Below are 20,574 nucleotides of genomic sequence, written 5' to 3'. Positions count from 1 at the left end.
CATGCTCATGTGAGGTGGCTCAGGGAACAAGCAATGCGTTTCGATCAAAAAGACCTTTATCACAGCCTGTCTACAGATAGCAACAATGAACTATTTAAGCTATTGAATAGCCAATAGGTGAATTCATTTGCATCACATGACAATCTCAAAGGTCCTATTCAGCAAAGATACAAAAATGCAGGAAAATGTCTCCAATTTGGAGAAAGAAATTATGGACAGAAAGAAACGCAAATTTGCGCATGATCTTAAAGACTATTCTACTAAAAAAGTTTACGATTGGTGACAGTGGAAACCGGGACCTAAAACACCTAGGTCCATTCTCAAACGTAACCAGGCTCACAGAAAACCGGTTGTCTAGTTTAAAAGGCAAGCGAGGGGTGTCTCTTACCTCCTGAGGAACAAAAGGCCAGGCAGCAACACACTACCAAAGGGGAAAGGCAAGTGCGAGTAGAGATACAAGACCCCAAGGTGAGAAACTAAGACACATTCAAATAAGTAGATAATTAATTACAAAGTAGATAATTAAGGAAATATTAAATATAATGAATATATGAAATTATGTCTTTGAAATATTTTTATATGGTTCAAGGATGTTACAAATTCGTGTTAATTATGATATACAGTATCTGTCTTATAATATACTAAGCAAACTGAGTAATATATTGGCAAGCAAGTTAAAGACATTGTGTAGGATTTAAAAGCTCCACATCCTCCCTATGAGTTGTGTTTGGTTTTGCAGTTGCAAGTTGTCAATTTTGGGATGAGGCAGATGCTAGGTACTCCCCAAGAAGAAAGCATTGCCTCTAAGTTTGTGTTTTTTCTGGGTAGGTTTGGGGGTATTCACAGGTGATACAGTTGGCATAAATTAAAAGTATGCAGGTGTCATTTTTTGCTATTAAAAAGCAGCCAGATTTCCTGGACATGTTTTCTAGATGTAATCTGTATGTGACAGAACAGTCCAGAGAAAGCTGCTGATTGTATCCATGTACACAATCATCAATGAAGCCAGAAGTGTTGCATCTTCACTTGGCACCTCAGAGGAGTCTGCAAAAGAAAATAAAAATAAAATAACAACATCAGTGATCAAGCTCTGTATTTCTCTTTCCATAAAAGCCCCATGTTATATGTTCTAGGATATATGAAATACTTCAGTATAGACACAATCATCTACATTATTTGTGACAACAGCCAAACACTTTTATTTTCATAAATTCTAGAAGGTTTCCGGGACATGCTAATGATGGCCTGTCCTCCGGTAGTTACAGGTAGCGCTGTAATTCCAGTTATCATATCAGACACCACTACTGAAACCTACTAATTAATAGAGTCCATAGGTCACTGGTGTCTGTCATGTGCCAGAACATTCACAGCATTGTGGTTTCCATCATACATGAAAATCACAGCATAAAAAGAGCCTTAAACTATATTCCCACATAGTGCATTAATTTATTGGTGATGTGTTTAGAAAGTTTTCCAATAATACAGAAAACAAGGATCTTTGGAATGTTATGGGTGTTTTTGTCTTTTCTGCTCCTTTTTGTCTTTCTTTAGTTCACACTATATTTAGACCGCATTGTTGCAGAGCAGCATCTTTTATTTTAGCTATTTTCTATCTGCAAAAAAAGTGATAGAACATGTATGTGAAATGTAAATACAGTATGTGAATAGAGCCTTTTAATTTCATTTCCTCAACTTTTACTGCTCTGTTTTCTAGAGAATAACATATCTGCAATATGTCTTGACTGGTTTTGTGCGGTTTAAGATCATATTTGTGTATTTCTATTAGAAATAATCTATAATATAACAGGCTAAAAAAACTCCCCTTTCTACGGTCAGTATGGTACTTTTTAGGGTCAGTATGGTTTACCAAATATTCCATTAATGTGCTCCACAGACCCCAAAATCCCTTCATTGTTTTAAATATCTACTTTGCCATCAATATCTAGTGCCAGATTTATCTGCATTACCATTTCTTTTATGGAGTTTTTATAACTTTTCTGAACTTATATTAGGTGCTCACCTTACATTAAGAAGATCTTTGCACTCAGGATTAGGTTAAAGACCAGAATTTTGGCAAACAATGTCCTCATCCCCATTACAGTTATGGAGAGCATATTGATTTCCTCCATACTGTGAACTGAAAAATAGCAGAAATTAAAGTATAAAAGCTAATCCATTAAGTCCCTGAAATTATAACAAGTAAAGCATCAAGCATTTCCTAATTTTACATTTTCTAAGTGTCCCAGTTTCTTGGATATCGTACTTATTGAAGACGAAATCTGGGGCATAATGCTAACCAGAACATAATTACACAAAATAAAGAGAACATATAATCTGGATGAGGCATGTTAAAATAGGGGTATGGGCATAAATGCGCTGTTGTAGTGATTTAATAGGTTCCTTCACTGTAGAAATACGTGGCCTGGTTATCCTTTAATCATCATTCAAAATTTTGGGGGCAATAAGCTGTTTGTGAATTGGAGTGGGCCTGTGGGGCAGAACTGTGGTTGAGGTCTTCGGCTCTCGAGTGCCTCTAAGCTGCCTCAGGTGTTCCTATATCCAAATGACACTGATGTCGGTGCATACGCAGATTTAGATCTCACCTCAATGACACATTTTACTGAAGACCGCCGGGAGGTAAATCTGCGCATGCGCCAATATCATCGCTATTTTACTGAAGCCTGCAAGCAGATCAATCTGCGCAAGCGCCACCAGTTGCGAGAAGATGCTGGGGTGAAATTTTACACAGTATTAACATGTGAACACCCAAAGCAGCTGAGAGGCCTTGGCAGAACCAAAGACCCTACCCACAGTCCTGCCCCACAGGCCCACCCCGATGCATGAATGGCTTATTGCATCCAATTTTCTAATAATTGTTAAAGATTAACTAGGATGCAGATTTCTACATTGAAGGTATCTTTTAAATAACTAAAACAGCCTTTATATCCACACCCTTACTTTAACATGCCTGATCCTGATGACAGGTTTTCTTTAAGTACAGGACACTACTATCTAAATAAATCATGACTGTTGTTAAAGGTATTATAGGAGCAATTTTCTTCTGGGTATACACAATTTGCAAAGGAGCATGGCATGGCTGTCATTGACATGGAATGTCATCAATAAAATATATGGACTTGCAGAGTCCACCAGAATGCCCCATGATGATCATATACTATAATAGGATATATAGACACATGTTATCATTATGAGGAAACATCTATTACTGCCTTCAGGATATTCCCCAATAGTTCTCAGATTAGAAGTAACATATTACTTGAAACGCATCACTTACGAGAGTTTCTCTCACATCTGCTGTCTGTCTCCTCTACACCTTGATAATCAGTACCTGCATGGTAGGAAAAAAAAATAGTGATATTCTATTCTAGTGTTTCTGTAACTATTATATTGTAATTTGTGATCATTAGTGATGTGATGAGCGAATAAATTCGGCTCTATTCGTTATTCGGCACGAATATTATGCTATTCGGGCTATTCGTTACTTGGCGTGTAATTTGGTATTCGCCTTGGTATATTCGAGTGAACCGCCCAGCATGCTTGGCTATTTATTTGCAGCCAATGAACATGCTGGGCTGGCTTGCCAATCACACTAATGCCGGCACCATCTTTGGTGTGGCATTACTGTGATTGGCTGGCCTTACAGCATCATAAGGGATATTTAATGGCTGCCGGCATCATGTTGCTCACATTGAAGCTGGAAACAGCGTAGGGAGAGCGTAGTGTAAGCGTAGAGAGTGATAGCAGCATATAGGAAAAGTTATTCATTCCAAAAAGCTCTTTTATGAGCTGAAGATTGTGAAGATTAGTTCTTTTTTAGGTGGAGATAGTATAGGAAGAGATTTAATAAGAGGGACAGTAAAAGGCAGGAACCTGAGTGTTATCATCTTTGCAAGCACATGCTACAGATCTCTGCTATTTTCCATTGTGTTGTATAGTTTAGTATTATGAACACACTGTGGGATTAGAGGGGGAAATTGGGAGGGTTTCATTCACTACCATAATATACAAATCAGCTCTTTTTAGAGGCAAATAATATTAGGTAGCACCAGCATATTCAAAACCCATTGTTTTGGAGCTACATAGTATTTCTGTGTAGCAGTCTATAGCTTTTTTTTTTTACAGATAAATAATATTCCTCAGTGCCAGCTTACAGTAACATCCATTTTACAGGCTAATTGTTAAATAATATTCCTCGTCTATTGCTTAAGTAGCTAATATTTATCTAGCAGTTGTGTGACTGGTGCAAACCCTGAAGAGCTACGGAAGTGTCACTATTTACCAGTAATTTCCCTGAGTCTGCTGTTGGTGTGTCTCATAAAGGCGATCTAAAATATCCCCCAAAATTTCTATTGGTCAAATAAATAGTGTATTTTTATCTAGCAGTTGTGCAACTGGTGCAATCCATGCAGAGATAAGCAAATGTCACAATTTAGCAGTGGCAATAATTTTCATTAGCCGCTGTTGCAATGTGTGTCAGCAAGGCGATATACTGTAAAAAAAATTCTATTGGTTTAATAAATAGCGTATCTTTATCTAGCAGTTATGCGACTGGCGCAATCTGGGCAGAGAAAAGCAAACGGCACAATTTAGCAGTGGCAATGATTTTCATTAGTCCGCTGTTGCAGTGTGTCAGCAAGGCAATATAAAAAAATAAATACACTATTTATTAAAGAAATTGTATCTTTAACAGTTGTGCAACTGGTGCAATCCGGGCAAAGATAAGCAAACATCACAATTTAGCAGTGGCAATAATTTTCATTAGTCCGATATTGCAGAGTGTAATCAAGCCGATATAAAAAAGAATAATTTTCTATTGGTTTAATAAATAGCGTATCTTTATCTAGCAGTTCTATGACTGGCGCAAAGCCTGGTGAGATACGCAAACGTGTCTATTTACCTCTAATTTTCATGAGTCTGCTGTTGACATGTGTAATAAAGCTGCTATCTTTAAAAATAATTGCCACACATTGCTAGATACAGTGAATTTGTAAATAATACCTCTGTTAGGGAACTTGTGAAAAATAAAAGCAGGAATCTTGTTTTCATAAGCATAACGCATTCAATACGAGAAAGGGTGACTGTTGTGAATTAGCTTTCTGGCCTACCTCTGGTTACTAGTGAAGGCAGTAGAGCTGGTTCTCTTTCTGGGCTCCCTCTGGTGGTTACTGGAGGTAATGGAGCTGATCTAATTAACAGAGGCCTGCCACCTGATAATGAGGAGGATGACTGGAGATCTGGAGTTTCTGACTGGATTTAAGACAGCCGACTCCCTCTATCCCTGCTGGTGATTTTTCCTGCCTCCTGAGGTCTTAGTTTCCAGCTCAGTCCCTGCTCAAGCTAAGTGTTCGCTTGCTATTGTTCACATTTGATTTGGTTTTGTCTATTTCAGCTTTGTGTGGTCAGCCAGCCCCGGCTGGGGCTGTGCTGAATTTCCATCTTTATGTTACTGTTTGTGCCAGTTTGTTTTTGTCCCTTATTAGACTGGCCTCTTTTTGCTCTGCTTTCAGAATATACCAAGAGTGCTCATATAGTGGGCGAAGTATAGTGACTTCAGTATTTTTCTATCAGACGTGTTGGGCCTTTTTTGCAGGGTTTTTTACGTGATTGCAGACAGAGTCTTTCCTTTCCTGTCCTGTCTAGTTAGTGTGGGCCCCATCGTTTGCTCAGTCTATTTTCCTACCTGCGTTTGTGTTTTCATCTTGTCTCACCGACAATATATGTTTGGGGGCTATCTTTTCCTTTGGGGTCTGCTCTGGGGCAGTTTAGATTTCCCCTTTCTTGCTTTAGGCTTATTTAGTTCTCCGGCTGTGTCGAGGCGTCTAGGATCATCGTAGGTACGCTCCACGGCTATTTCTAGTTGTATGGATAGGATCAGGGGTCTGCAATCCGCTTAGTTACCAAACTCTCTGGTTTTCTGTGGCTTGGCTTGGTCTTGGCTTCCTCCTCGGTGACCCAATCATAACAGGTGACATTAAGGGACGTGGGTCTGGTGGTGACCACTAAGACTGTGTGACAGATCAGAAGGTGACTGTATCTCGCTCTAGCTTCTTGTCAAAATTTGGTCAGCGCTCTACACCACTGATGAACCCAGACAAGTGCTAGGATGTTGTGGTTTTGAAGGCAGACAAAGGCTCCAATGTGTTGACAAACAGCACCACAAAGTTTTCCACGAAGTTCAGTCTCAGTAGCCAAGAGGCTGGGCCTCTGAATCCTCAACTGGTCCTCCTTCCTCCCACCATCATGTCCCTGGAGACATGTGACACCAATGCTGGCCACTCTGTAATGACGTTGTAAATTGTCAGGCCTCTCAACGTGCACCATTAAAGAGGGTCATGGGGAAGTGGAGTGATGACCAAACATTTGAGCACCCAAGGCCAGGAGAAAGCCATGTTGGGGAAGGTCAATTCATGTCTGAAGAGGTGGAGGATAATCATAACACACAGTAGCCATCAGGTCAGCCTAAAATCGCAACTTAGGCTAGTTTCACACTAGCATATCTTCATGCAGCGCCCGGTGCCGCTAAGCCCCGCCCCCTTACCACCCCCTCCGGTCATCTACTTCCTACTATCACACAGCACTGCATGCAATCTGCGCACCCTATGTTTAGCATAGGGTGCGCAGACAGTGCGCTGGCCGTGCGCTAGTAGGATTTTTGCGTGCGCTGCGCACTTTTGAAGGTGCGCCAAGCGCACCAAAATGCAACATGGTGTGTTCGGCGCACATCGGCGCACCTTCAAAAGTGCACAGCGCACGCAAAAATCCTACTAGCGCACGGCCAGCGCGCGGGCTGCGCACCCTATGCTACACATAGGTTGCACAGATCGCATGCAGCTCTGTGCGATAGTAGGGAGGAGATGACCGGAGGGGGCGGGCAGGGGGCAGGGCTTAGCGGCGCCATGCTAGTGTGAAACTAGCCTTAGAAGGAGAATCAGATTGATGAATTGGAAGACGGTGTGGTCGATGATGAGGCTAGTGATCCAACCTGGCACGGTGGCACGAATAGCGAGCACAGAAGTGCAGAGAGGGATGGATTCATAGCATGAAAACAGGCAAGAAGAGGTAGTGGCAAACAAGATCTTTGGAAGGAACAGTATGCATTATTTACAAGGCCATAGTACCCAAACCACCACATGCATTAGCCATGGAAAAACTCCCAATAACGCTGAATACAATAGAAAAACTGGAGTACTAAATCCACCAAAAGAAGTAAAATCCAAATAGCTTTTATTAATCTCATATGTATGAGACACCACAACAACAAATATTAGACAAAATCATATCATTATAAAGATGGTTTGGACAAAGGTTAAGGTGCAGCAAAAAACGTGCAGCATAACAGCGCAACCCACAGGGGGTAACAATATATATATAGATTAGTAAAGTGACAGTGCTACAATTGTTATATATATACATATACTGAAAGAAATGGTCACCCGTGTAGCCATATTAGTTGAGGCAAAAATAGTAAGTGATCTGGCATAATAGCAATGATAACCCCATAATGGACCACACATACGATCCCATAGTTCAAAGATGCTTACCCATGGACGCGCTGCACACCACATGAGAGGCCTCTACGCGCGTTTCACCTAGGCTTCATCAGGGGGCTGAGATGGTCATCTCAGCCCCCTGATATGTGAGGACACTGAATGTTTGACTCTTTGTAGTCTGCCACGCATGGCAGAGTTCATGTCCATATGCCTTTCCCAAGACCCTCGAATGAACCACATTTTGTCCAATGTGAAATACTGGCTGTGCACCTTTCTTGACCCATGGTACAAGGAGAAATTTGCTTCTCTCATGTCAGAGGCAGACGTGCCATTTTCAGTGCATACATGACAGAGGCCCATTGTGGAAGACTTGATAAAAAGATTACCCTCAGACAACGCTGCTGGCAGAGATACCGGTTCTTTTCACACACAAGGATTATAGGGGAGGGCCACGTACACCAGGTGCAACTCAGGGGGAGGGGGGATGTCCACCAACTGGGCAATTTTCATGAAACTGTCACATTAGCAAGGGCTATCTGTGTGTATAACTTTGACGAGGAGGGAAAAGTTAACCAAGATGGTGAAGGGCTATTTAAATGACCATACCAGCATCCTTCCTGATTCTTCAGTGCCCTTTAGCTTTTGGTTGTCCAAATTGCACACTTGGCCTGACCTCTCATTGTATGCCTTGGAAGTGCTGTCATGCCCTACTTCAAGTTTGTTGTCTGAGCGTGTTTCTAGTTCGGCTGGTGCAATCATAACAGATAGGCATGCATGGCTGTCAATGGAAAATGCAGACAGGCTGACTTTTCTAAAATTGAACAAGCGCTGGATTTCCTCCGTCTTTGTACGGATGACAGCAATGTAATGTAAATGCAGCCCAAATGTTATTTTTGGAAGTTGTCTTAACGTCCATTCCTTACCATCCAAACCCATTTTGCCCAGGAAATCACTTCCTCCTCCTGCTTCTGCAACAAGTACTTAATAGTCATCTATGTATAACCCACGTGAGTAATGTTTTTCCCCTTTTGAAAAGTTTGCACATTGTGCAATGGTGAAACTTGCATTCCCCAGCTCTACCTCTTGTAATAACTGCAAAATGTATTGTGATGTCCCCATCACGGCAGCTTTCCGCTTGTATGACACAGACACCTTGGGTAATTTGTTGAAAACTTTGCACATTGTGCAATGGTGAAACTTGTACTTCCTATCTCTACCTATTCTAATAACTGCAAAATGGATTGTGAGGTCCTCATCACGGCTTCTTTCAGCATGTATGTACCTTGAGGTAATTTTTACAAACCTCTGTACATTGTGCAATGGTCAAATTTCTTATAATATATATGAAGGTACTATGGAATCTGATTGCATGTGATAAACGAATCTGAGACCAAAGTCGAGACAAGCAAACTGTATTAACAAAGCAAAAGAATAAACTATCAGAGGAATTACTGAACTTACAGCGAAGTGCAAAACAGCAAAAAAAGGAAATGTTCAGCAGCTATGCTAGCGACCGCTAATGCAAGCAAGTCCAGAAATTATATGCAGTAAGAGTGCGACCTGCACTTATACTTGGTAGTCCAGAAATACGCAAACAGTGAAGCCGACACCTTTCATAGACGTCCAGTAATATGAAGATGGTGAACCACAAGGAGAAGGTTTTCCAGTGTATTTCTTTTAGGGCTGAATAAAGCTGACAGAGGGGAGATGGTGCTGGGCTGTCCAGCGGAGAGACACTGACCGCCCGCACCTACAGTGGCCGTCGCCTCACCATTCCAGCCTGTGGCAGCGGCCTATCCGCTGCCACCCGCGGCTGACACCGCCCCAATCCAGTTCGCGGCTGCGGCCTGCCCGCTGCCACCCGCGGCCGACGCCGCCCCACTCCAGTTTGCGGCTGCGGCCTGCCCGCTGCTGCCTGAGGCCGATGCCGCCCCACTCTATTTTGCATCTTTGGCCTGCCCACTGCCACCTGTGGCCGATGCCGCCCCACTCCAGTTCGCGGCTGCGGCCTGCCCGCTGTCAGCTGCGGTCCCCGCAGCACTGTCCGGGGCTGCGGCCTCCATTCTCTGGCTCCCAAGCGGCACCGCACCACCTCCGCCGGGGGGGTGCTGCATCGCCGAACTCTTCAGGGGCCTGTTGTGCCCCCATCTTGCCTGGGCATAGGAATGCCCATAGTCTTCGCCAGATCCTCGTCGGCTGGGCCCTGCAGCTGCAATGCCGAAGCATCATCGTTCAGGACCCTGCCGGATGTCAGAGAGGATAAGTGACACTTTTGTAACTAAGGACCCGTAGTCGGCCATACCGCTGCCCTATAGTGACCGGCCTTCTCCGGGTTAGTCGTGTTCGCAGTACCGTGTGTTCTTGTGTTGATCCCCTGTGTGGGCAGATATTGTTAGCTTGCTCGGTTGCTCAGAGTAACCCTAAAGGCACCCTCATACATAAAAGTTACACTTTAAAGTTTACCCCGTCTCCTGCCTTGTCACTGCATCCCACTGACCTGTGAGTACTAAACCATCATCAGCTTTTGTTTCTGAGGCCTGCGGTTGCTCAGCGAACATGAGTATTTTTTGTGCTGTCTTACTATTATTTAAACTTTTTACTTTTTTTACTAATGTTTTTCATTTATTTTCCACAGAACCTGGAGCAGCACCACACAACCTGGATCGTCCTCTGTTGGAGCGGCCCCTCATCGACCAGCCAATGAATAGGCCCAATCCCAATCATCCACCAGCGATGGAGCAACCAGGCAGGCTTCACAGGCTGGAGAACAGGCAGCCGGTCCATCTGGTTTTCCCCTCTCCCAGCTCTCTGCCACTACTTTACTTGGGTCTGCTCGCAAAGTGCCTGGGAGAGGTCATTTATGCCCGAGTTTGTTCACTTAGGCTCGATCTTCCAGGATGGGATTAAGGTGGTTGTACAAAGACTGGATAGTGGGTTCACTCAGGTGAAGGCACACAGTTCTTCATGCCCTTGTCAGTTGTAGTTGTAAATCCTTTTGGTGTGATTCAAATACCGACTTGAGTACGGGTTTATGAGGTTGTCACACATTTGAAACGCCTCATCCCCAACCACAAAAAATGGCATTGGAGGTCCTTCAGTGTTCGGAAGAGGTCGTGGCTGTGGAAAATTGAAATCATTACCATACAAACAGCCCATGACTGAGTTTTTGAAAGTCTGCGAGTCATTTCCTCATCCAAAAGAGCCAATGTCCACATCAACAAATCGACAGTCAGCATCTGCAATTGCCATGAGAACAATGGAAAAGTATTTTTTGTAATTGAAATACTCGGATCCACTTAGAATCATAGAATCATAGAGTTGGAAGGGACCTCCTGGGCCATCTGGTCCAACCCCCTGCTCAAAGCAGGATTCGCTAAATTATCCCAGTCAGATGTCTGTCCAGCCTCTGTTTGAAGACTTCCATTGAAGGAGAACTCACCACTTCTCGTGGCAGCCTGTTCCACTCATTGATCACTCTAACTGTCAAAAAAGTTTTTTCTAATATCTAATCTGTGTCTCTTCCCATTCAGTTTCATCCCATTGCTTCTAGTCTTTCCTTGTGCAAATGAGAATAAAGTTGATCCTTCTACAATGTGACAGCCCTTTAGATATTTGTAGACAGCTATTAAGTCTCCTCTCAGTCTTCTCTTTTGCAAACTAAACATTCACAAATCCTGCAACCTTTCCTCATAAGACAGGGTTTGCAGACCGGTCACCATTCTGGTCGCTCTTTTCTGAACTTGCTCCAGTTTGTTGATGTCTTTTTTAAAATGTGGTGCCCAAAACTGGACACAATATTCCAGATGAGGTCTGACCAAAGAGGAGTAGAGAGAAATAATGACTTCACGTGATCTAGACTGTATGCTTCTGTTAATACATCCTAGAATTGCATTTGCCTTTTTTGCTGCTGCATCACACTGTTGACTCATATTCATAGAATCATAGAATCATAGAATCATAGAATCATAGAATTCAGTCTGTGATCTATTAGTATACCCAAGTCTTTTTCACATGTGCTGTCACTTAGCCCTATTCCTCCCATTCTGTATATGCTTTTTTCATTTTTATTGCCCAGATGTAGTACTTTGCATTTCTCCCTGTTAAAAACCATTCTGTTAGTTGCTGCCCACTTCTCCAGTTTATTTATATCTTTTTGAATCCTCTCTCTCTCTTCTCTAGTATTAGCTATCCCTCCTAGCTTTGTGTCATCAGCAAATTTAATCAGTTTACCCTCAATTCCTTCATCTAAATCGTTGATAAAGATGTTGAACAATACAGGGCCCAGGACAGAGCCCTGTGGTACCCCACTTGAGACATTCTTCCAACTGGATGTGCAGCCATTTACGACCTCTCTTTGGGTCCGATCACTAAGCCAGTTATGAATCCACCTAACAGTTGCCTTGTCCATTCCATACTTAGTCATTTTTTCAATAAGGATTGTGTGAGAGACTTTGTCACATGCTTTGCTGAAGTCAAGATATACTATATCTACAGCATTTCCTTGATCCACCCAATCAGTGATTCCGTCATAGAAGGAAATTAAGTTAGTCTGACATGACTTATTAGTTACAAACCCATGCTGACTCTGTTTAATCACTTCATTCTTATCCAGGTACTGACATACATGTTTAATAATTTGTTCAAAGATCTTTCCTGGTATAGAAGTCAGACTCACCGGCCTATAGTTGCCTGGGTCCACCTTCTTCCCCTTTTTGAAGATAGGAACAACATTTGCTCTTCTCCAGTCTTCTGGCACTTCTCCTGTTCTCCAAGAATTTTCAAAGATTATGGAGAGGGGTTCAAAAATTTCTTCTGCTATCTCCTTCAGTACTCTGGGGTGTAATTCATCTGGACCTGGAGACTTGAATTCATGTAGGTTAGCTAAGTGTTTCCTCACTATCTTTCTGTTTATAGATATCCTGGATTCTTCTATTCCCTTAATAGGACAGTGAAGAACAGTTGATGTTACATTTCCTTTCTGAGAGAAAACAGATGCAAAATAGGAATTTAAAAGTTCAGCCTTATCAACATCCTGTCTTACCATTTCATCATTTTCATCCTGTAAAAATCCTATAGCATCTTTGACTTTTCTTTTACTTTTGACATATCCCCAAAATCCTTTATTATTGCTTTTGACATCTCTTGCAAGCCTCAATTCATTTTCAGCTTTAGCTAATCTGATTTGTGCCCTGCAGGTTCTGCAGACAGCATTATATTCTTCTTTAGATATGCCTCCCTCTTTCCATTTTAGAAACATTTTTTCTTCCTTTTTAGCATGTGCTTAAGTTCTGTGTTCATCCATCCTGGTTTCCTTAAATGCTTCCTATTCTTCCCTCTTTTCAGAATTGTTAACAACTGTGCTTTGAGAGTTTCATTTTTCAAGATTTCCCATCCTTCCTGGACATTTTTGTCTTTAAGGATATCCAGCCATTGGATCCCTCCAATTCTCTTTCTGAATCCCTTAAAATCTGCCTTTCTGAAATCTAACCTTGACGTCTGAGTCTTCACAGGTCTTCCGCCTCTAGTTATCCAAAATTCTAAAATAGCATGGTCGCTACCTCCTAGGGTCCCAGTCACTTTTACCTCCTCAACCATTTCCTCCCTGCTTATAAGGATTAGATCCAAGGTAGCAGTTCCCCTTGTTTTCTCCCCTACCTTTTGGAAGATAAAGTTGTCAGCAAGAGAGGATAAGAATTTCCTTGACCTGTTAGTTTTGCCTGAGAGAGATTCCCAACAAATGTCTGGATAGTTGAAATCTCCCATGACAACTGTGTCATATTTTTTGGAGAACTTGGCCATTTGATGCATAAAGAGTTCATCCATGTCTTCAGCTTGCACAGGCGGCCTGTAGTAAATGCCTACAATGGTGTCATTTCCATTGTTCTGTCCTTGTATTCTTACCCAAACAGTTTCCACAGAACTCCCAGTCTCTGAATCTTCAATCTCTGTGCAGATATACGCATTTCTAACATACAATGCGACACCTCCTCCTCGTTTATCAAGTCTGTTTCTTGCAAATAAGTTGTATCCTTCTAGTCTTGTATTCCAATCATGTGTATTGTCCCACCAAGTTTCAGTGATTCCAATGACATCATATTTCTTTTCCTGCGTTAGTAGTTCCAATTCTCCTTGTTTGATGCCCATGCTTTGTGCATTAGTATAGAAACATTTTAGTTTGTGATAGGTTTCTCTTTCTCCAATATTTTTATTAATTAGATTCTTTTGTCTTTGTTCTTCCTTTCCACTTCTAATAGCAGAGTTCTCAATAGCATTTGTCAGGTGTATGGCTTTTTCTGGTCTTTTGCTTCCCTTCCCATGTTGTTCTAGTTTAAAGCTCTCCTTACAAGTGTAGCAAGGCGACTTCCAAATACATGCTTTCCAGTCTTCGTAAGGTGCACCCCATCTCTAGCAAGTAGTCCATCGTATAAGTAATTCACTCCGTGATCCAGAAATCCAAATCTTTGCTGACGGCACCATCGACGTAGCCAGTTGTTCACCTGCAGAATCTTATTCCACCTCCTTGTTCCATGGCCATCCACTGGGAGGATGGAAGAGAAGACCACCTGCGCTCCCAGTTCTTTCTCTTTCTTGCCTAAGTCTTCAAAGTCTCTGCAGATGGTTTCCAGGTCATTTCTTGCGGTGTCATTTGTCCCCACATGTAGTAGCAGGAATGGGTAGTCATCTGTAGGTCTGAAGAGTCCTGATATCCTGTCAGACACATCTTTAATTTTTGCACCTGGAAGACAGCACATTTCTCTTGAAGTTATATCCGGTCTGCAGATAGCGGCCTCTGTTCCTCTCAACAGGGAATCCCCCATGACCACCACTCTCCGTTTCTTCTTCACAACATTTTTCTTTCTCCATCCAGGAGGACTCTGAAGGCGTACAAGGTTGCTGTTTGTTGGCAAAGTCTTATCCTGATGTATTTCTTCATCGTTTTCCTCCGTGAGAACCTGGTACTGGTTCCTGAGCAGTATGGGTGCTGACTGCCTCCTGATCCTCCTGCTTCTCTGGGTCACATGTCTCCATTCCTCTGTTTCTTCAGGTGCACTTCGAATTTCTTCTCTTTCTGTAACATAAAGAGATAATTCTGCTCTGTCCAAGAATTCTTCACCTTCCTTAATGATCTTCAACGTAGCTAACCTCTCTTCGAGATTTTGCAACTTTTCCTCCAACAGGGACACAAGCTTGCATTTGTGGCATCTGAAGTTTGGCTTTTCCACTGGTAAGTCTGTGAACATGTAGCAAGAAATGCAGCTCACCAAATGGCTCCTGGTCTCTTCCATATTGAGATTTCTTAAAAACAATGAAAGATGAGCCTATCGGCGCGCGGTTTTCCGATTTCCTCTTTTCAGCTGCAGCGGCCAAAACCCAGTGATCGTTGAGCTCGCGGAGACTCTTCACTTATCCCAGAAGGCACTGGGAATATGCAAATGATCTCCTCAAGACTCTTCCCCCGGTTTTCGTTTTCCTCTTTTCAGCTGCAACGGCCAAAACCCAGTGATCGTTGAGCTCGCGGAGACTCTTCACTTATCCCAGAAGGCACTGGGAATATGCAAATGATCTCCTCAAGACTCTTCCCCTGGTTTTCCAATTTCCTCTTTTCAGCTGCAGCGGCCAAAACCCAGTGATCGTTGAGCTCGCGGAGACTCTTCACTTATCCCAGAAGGCACTGGGAATATGCAAATAATCTCCTCAAGACTCTTCCCCTGGTTTTCCAATTTCCTCTTTTCAGCTGCAGCGGCCAAAACCCAGTGATCGTTGAGCTCGCGGAGACTCTTCACTTATCCCAAAAGGCACTGGGAATATGCAAATGATCTCCTCAAGACTCTTCCCCTGGTTTCATAAACAACTTGCCCTTCCCCTGTGTTACGTCCTTCCCAATCTGCTGTCCAAGAAGGAGGCGCTGATGCTTCCTGTTCACAACCTGCAGTTGCACAGACACAACAGTCAGCAACCACATCCAGTTAGTTGTCCCAGCGCAATGTTCAATTGTCTCTTGTCAGTATATATGTCTGTTCTCAAATTGTTAGTTAGATATTGCACTTTACATTGTCCGGTGCTGGACAAAGACCATTGCTGACTTTTCCAGGCTCCTAAATAAGACTTGTGACTCTTTATTAAACTGTCACTTTCCATATGTTTTCTAAATTTGGGTTAAAAAAAATGGTGGTGGGGTATTGGCCAGTTTCTGTACATTTTAAGCACGTCTAAGAGACTGGATTAATACGCTCCACAGACCTATTCAGGCTGCAGCCTTACATATATTGGAACATGGTCATTGCCACGCTAAAGTCTTTACCTGAGCTCTGTAACACTGCCTGTCACCTGAATAATACACTCCACAGACCTCAACACTTTCTGGGACATATCCTGTCATTACTCCATTGTTGCTCAAAATCATGCAAAAGATACATTCTGCCTGGTTGGGTAGTTTCCAGAAGAACTGCATAGGCTTGTGCAGATTGATGAATGGCACTTCTGACTCTTTCTCTTGAGGAGGCTGCTTCCAAGTAAAATGAGGCTTGTACATGTTCCTGACATGGGTTTCAGGCCTCACAGACTCACCACAATACAGGCCCTCGCTTGTATGCACTGTATTGAGAATTTAATTCTAATGCTTTTGGTGTCTGGTAGAATCCAATTTACTGACATTGATCGTACAGCTCCCCGAACTCTTGTATTATATCCACCTTACAGTGGCTTCACCTGCTATGACAGTGGCTCCATTGGGATCTGGTGGCAAAAATGAATTGTGGAGTTCACAAAACTCAGGTTTCACGACACTTGCTGGCCCTCTGAAAATGTGAAGCGAGGGTCGCATAATCACATGGCGGTGGACATGGTGGTGGTGGTGGGCAAAGCTCAAAATTCAAATGGGCATGTTTTAACTGGCATTGTAAAGGTATGGGGAATATGTATTTCACTATCTAGCTAACAATTTGGCATGAGGGAGGGACCTCCAAAATGTAGGAGTGAGAGCCCTCACAAATGTTAAAGGAAAATCTAAAGCCAAAACGCTCCATGTGAACATATGCTAAAGAGGAGGTGGTATTATTTTTGTTTTTATTTTGCATTATATACATGTAATTATGAAGGAAAAATGTTTCTTAGCATTTTTCCTTTTAAAAAAAATTTAGGTTTGCTTTGGTAGGTCTTTTTATAAATCCGTAAAACTGGCGCAATAGTCTGACAACATTATTTCCAGATACCATATTTGAGTCAGAAAGGCATACAAGCATCTTCTTCATGCTGTTCCCATTTAGTTTTAGCTCTTACCCATCCATTTCAGCATTTTTCTCATGCCCCTAGACCTGTTTATTGGGTCCAGCAAAAAAAATATTTGGCTTTCCCATTGACTTGCTTTGGATTTGTTATTCGGTACAAATACACAGATACACTATTTATTCATCACTAGTGATCATATATCAAACATTTACTATATATAGTAGAAATCTAAAATAAAAGACTTTGTATAGAAGTATGGAAGCTCATGCTTAATGGTTATGCATTTAGTTGATAAGTTCTGTTGCATTTGAAGTTGTCCAGTTTTAAATGGAACCTATAATGATGGATATGGTGTCTGAAATGAAGGAAGCATGTTAGAGAGCTGAAGGAGCAAAGCAGAATGATGTATAATATTGAACTGCCTACTGGACTCCTAAGCATAAAAAACAGAGTTGTCAGAAAATAATGTCTTTTCTCTTTAGAATGTAACGTTCTTAAGGCATTTGCCGAATGACCAGTGTGGTCCTGCTGCCAGAGGTAAGCAAAATGCCATCCTCTGAGAGACATCTCAGACTGCTGCCCGAGGCGAGATGCTCATCTCACGTCTTGACAGAAGTCGGATAGAGTAATAGAAATTTGAGTAGAATATGTCCAAGTTATATAACACTCCTTGGAGTAAAGTTAAGTGAAAAGGTGCTTTACAGTTTCTTAGTGCAAAGTATGCTCACATCCATTCCATTGGACCTATTTACATTTTGAAAAAAATTACAAAATTTACACTTATTTCTAACATGGTGTAAAGAAACTATGCTATTGTTATTGACAGGCCCTGAAAATTGTATTTGAAGCTACGTCCCATTTCATAGCTCTCGACCACTTATGCATTTTTTTGTAGTGAAGGAAAACTTGCAGCATCAGATTGTCTACAGCTATTCAAAGATGTTCAATACAGACTAGACAAGAATTGCTTTGCAATCACAATTTGTAAAATTTGTTTTTTTTTTCATTTGTAATCGACCCAACAGTGTACATTGAGTTATATTGGAGTTTGTTAAATTTTGGAGACGGCTTTAGTATCTTTGCCTTGAAAAACAGCATAAAAATGTTATTGTGAACACATACTAAAAAATATCAAAGAATATTAATAATTCTAGTTACTTTGAAAACTAAGGCAGATAAAGAATAAAATATATTATCACCTTTTGACTTTGCAGTCATGTTTGGCGCCAATGTTTGAGTTTGCTTAACCTCACATGTAAACTCCTCATACTTCACATTCTGAACAATGACCGCACTGTACAATCCCTCCTTGGACAAGATTGTAGTAACATCTTCTTGTTTGGTTTTATTAACATAAATTGCAATATCCTTGGGGTAGAAATCTTTTGCCAGGCAGGCGATGGAGGAGACGTCCCCTTTAGCTTTTAGCTCAAACACTTCTCTAGGAAGAGTGGTGGGCTTGATACCTGGAATAATAGAAAGATCAGAGTTGGACCGTGATGATTTTAGTAACGTGTGAAAAAACATGGATGTACAATAACTACAGCATGCCTTCTTCCCTACGGTCATCCAGAAACAATCGGTCTTGCATATAGATGAAAGTCATTCTTTTAATGATTTTGGGGTTAATTCAGTGTCTGGAGGATCCGCCGGACAAAAAAACGTTGCAAGCTCCGTTTGGAAATCTTTGAGGATGTTGACGGACACTAACATTGTGGCGGATCCTCAAAAAAACGGATGCAACGGACGGCAGTCAGGATCCGCCAATAATGAAAGTCAATGGGGAAAAAAACGGATCCGCAAAGAAAAATGGCGGATCCGTTTTTTTTCAAAATTGACGGATCTTGACTGATTGTCAAAAACGGAAGTGTGAAAGAGGCCTTACATGTACATGTTGAAATAAATTTTGCATACACTAAAAGCATTGGATGAGGGCAAAATATATCACTGTAAAATGGAATGAAAACTAAAACACTCAATAAATGCAAAGTAAGCCGAAAGATGTTCTTCAACGATAGATATTTTTTTAAAGTCTGTAAGCACTTACTGTAATTTTTTTCTTTTATTTTTAATCAAAATAAGAAATAATTTTAGTAAAATTATAAAAAAAAATTACATTTACTGTATATTGTATGAAAATAACTAATGCATTTCCTTTCATGTAACCTATATTTTTAATGTAACTGGCATATTTCAAAATGAAAAATGATAGAATTATATAAAAAAGATTGCAGTTCAAAGAAAATGTCAAAAAGTTCCTAATAAAATCTGAATAAATATTAAAGACTAATAATTAGGTCTAATAATGTCAAATAATGCTTAGAGCAATGAAATATGAACGTAAACTTCAATCGCTCAACTACTGAAAAACTGGTAGTAAATAAAATCTTTTCAACTTTTCCAAAAAAGCATTTTATGCAGAATATAAATCTAAATGTAAATAATGTTTTTTGTTGTTTTTCCCACTTACTTGGCAGGACATCAAGTTTTGTTCCAGTTCCAAAAATGAGACCAACCGAATAATACACAGTGTATACTGTCTGAAGTGAAACTTCGGTTACTCCCAGAGAATTACAAGATCAAGATTAGTACATAAAAGTAACATAAAAATTGATTTTGTTCTTTGGGGAATGAGTACAATGAGATTGAATAGAAATTATAACATTTACTGTAAATGCGGCAAATGTAAAATTATTTAATGAAATACGTGTCTATTAAAATAAAAACTTTTTAGCTATGAATACAATAATATAATATGGTTTATGCCATTTCTATTAGCTGTATTTATCGTTCTATGAAGGTTAGAGCAGAAGTAAGTGATCTGATTATTTGTTTATTTTGTGTTTATTCAGATAATTCCTCATTTGGGTCATTTTAGAATTTATAATTTTTGTACAAGTGACAGCCATGTTTTAATCACTGTGGGATCCCAAATACACAGTGAGTTAACCCCATTCAGAAACCTCTGCCTGTAGCGCTCAAATATTGCATGATTAATATCTTTAGACTTTAAAATTTGACCCACTCTATCCAAAAAGAGAAATTAATTAACATATTGTGTAATATGTAATCAAGGGATAGCCCAGGTACCAGCAACGTGAACATTGGCAGCATCTGTGTTCATAGGACGCAAATTGGCGACATTCACTGGATTCATTTATGTTATGCTTTCCCTTGCCCCATCTACTTTGGCAAAAGTGAAGAACAGGGCATATGCAGATGTAGGAGGGCTACTGCTTGTATCAGCAATATATTGTGGATGCGTCCAGATAATGTTCAATAATGGTGTGAGTGATGGAGAAGACGGCATCACTTGGCCTCACTAGTAGGAAGCGCCACTACAATGTTGGGCTATCTGTCTTGAATCTTTCTGCCCAGTATAGTGGCTGCACTGTAAAATACATACATATGTTTAATTACAAACCACATGTTGATGCCTTAAAAAAATTGCTGAATTTTTGCATGCACCTAACTTATAAGTTACTTTTAAGTACTATATGTAACTATTAATATCCAACAATGAAGAACCACTCAATACAGTTATTAATATAGATTATAAATAACTTACCTACATTGATGTCCCAGCATCTGATAGAAGAGCATATTATGTTTCCTTTTAGGCTTTGTAATATTTAAATGGAAAGTGTAAAAGATCTTAACACATTAAGCAATGCAAAAAAAACCCGTACAGACTTGTTTTCAGGAATAAAGGAAACACCAGTAAGCCCATAGTCTTTCATGTGATTTCTCACCAGTAATGATGATCTATTATCTCAGTATTGTCACTTGTAGGTTTCTGAATATTTGATACATAGTTGCATAATTGATAAGGTTA

The 20,574-nt window shown here is 40.9% G+C and overlaps 1 gene segment (V, D, J or C); it reads right to left on the bottom strand.

Moving 5' to 3' along the window:
* Positions 1–568: 568 nt before the first annotated feature.
* On the bottom strand, positions 569–19,896 carry LOC141089212 (T cell receptor delta constant-like). The segment is given in 6 exon segments: positions 569–1,044; positions 2,021–2,137; positions 3,296–3,349; positions 17,939–18,205; positions 19,210–19,299; positions 19,830–19,896. Coding segments are annotated over 5 exon segments (594 nt in total).
* Positions 19,897–20,574: the final 678 nt, after the last annotated feature.

This window comes from Dendrobates tinctorius, unplaced genomic scaffold (genome assembly GCF_039654945.1).
Source record: "Dendrobates tinctorius isolate UK_male_01 unplaced genomic scaffold, ASM3965494v1 ptg000044l, whole genome shotgun sequence".
Taxonomy (NCBI): Eukaryota; Metazoa; Chordata; class Amphibia; order Anura; family Dendrobatidae; genus Dendrobates; species Dendrobates tinctorius.
Note: the sequence above shows the minus strand (reverse complement) of the source record. Positions and strands in the feature narration are given on the sequence as shown.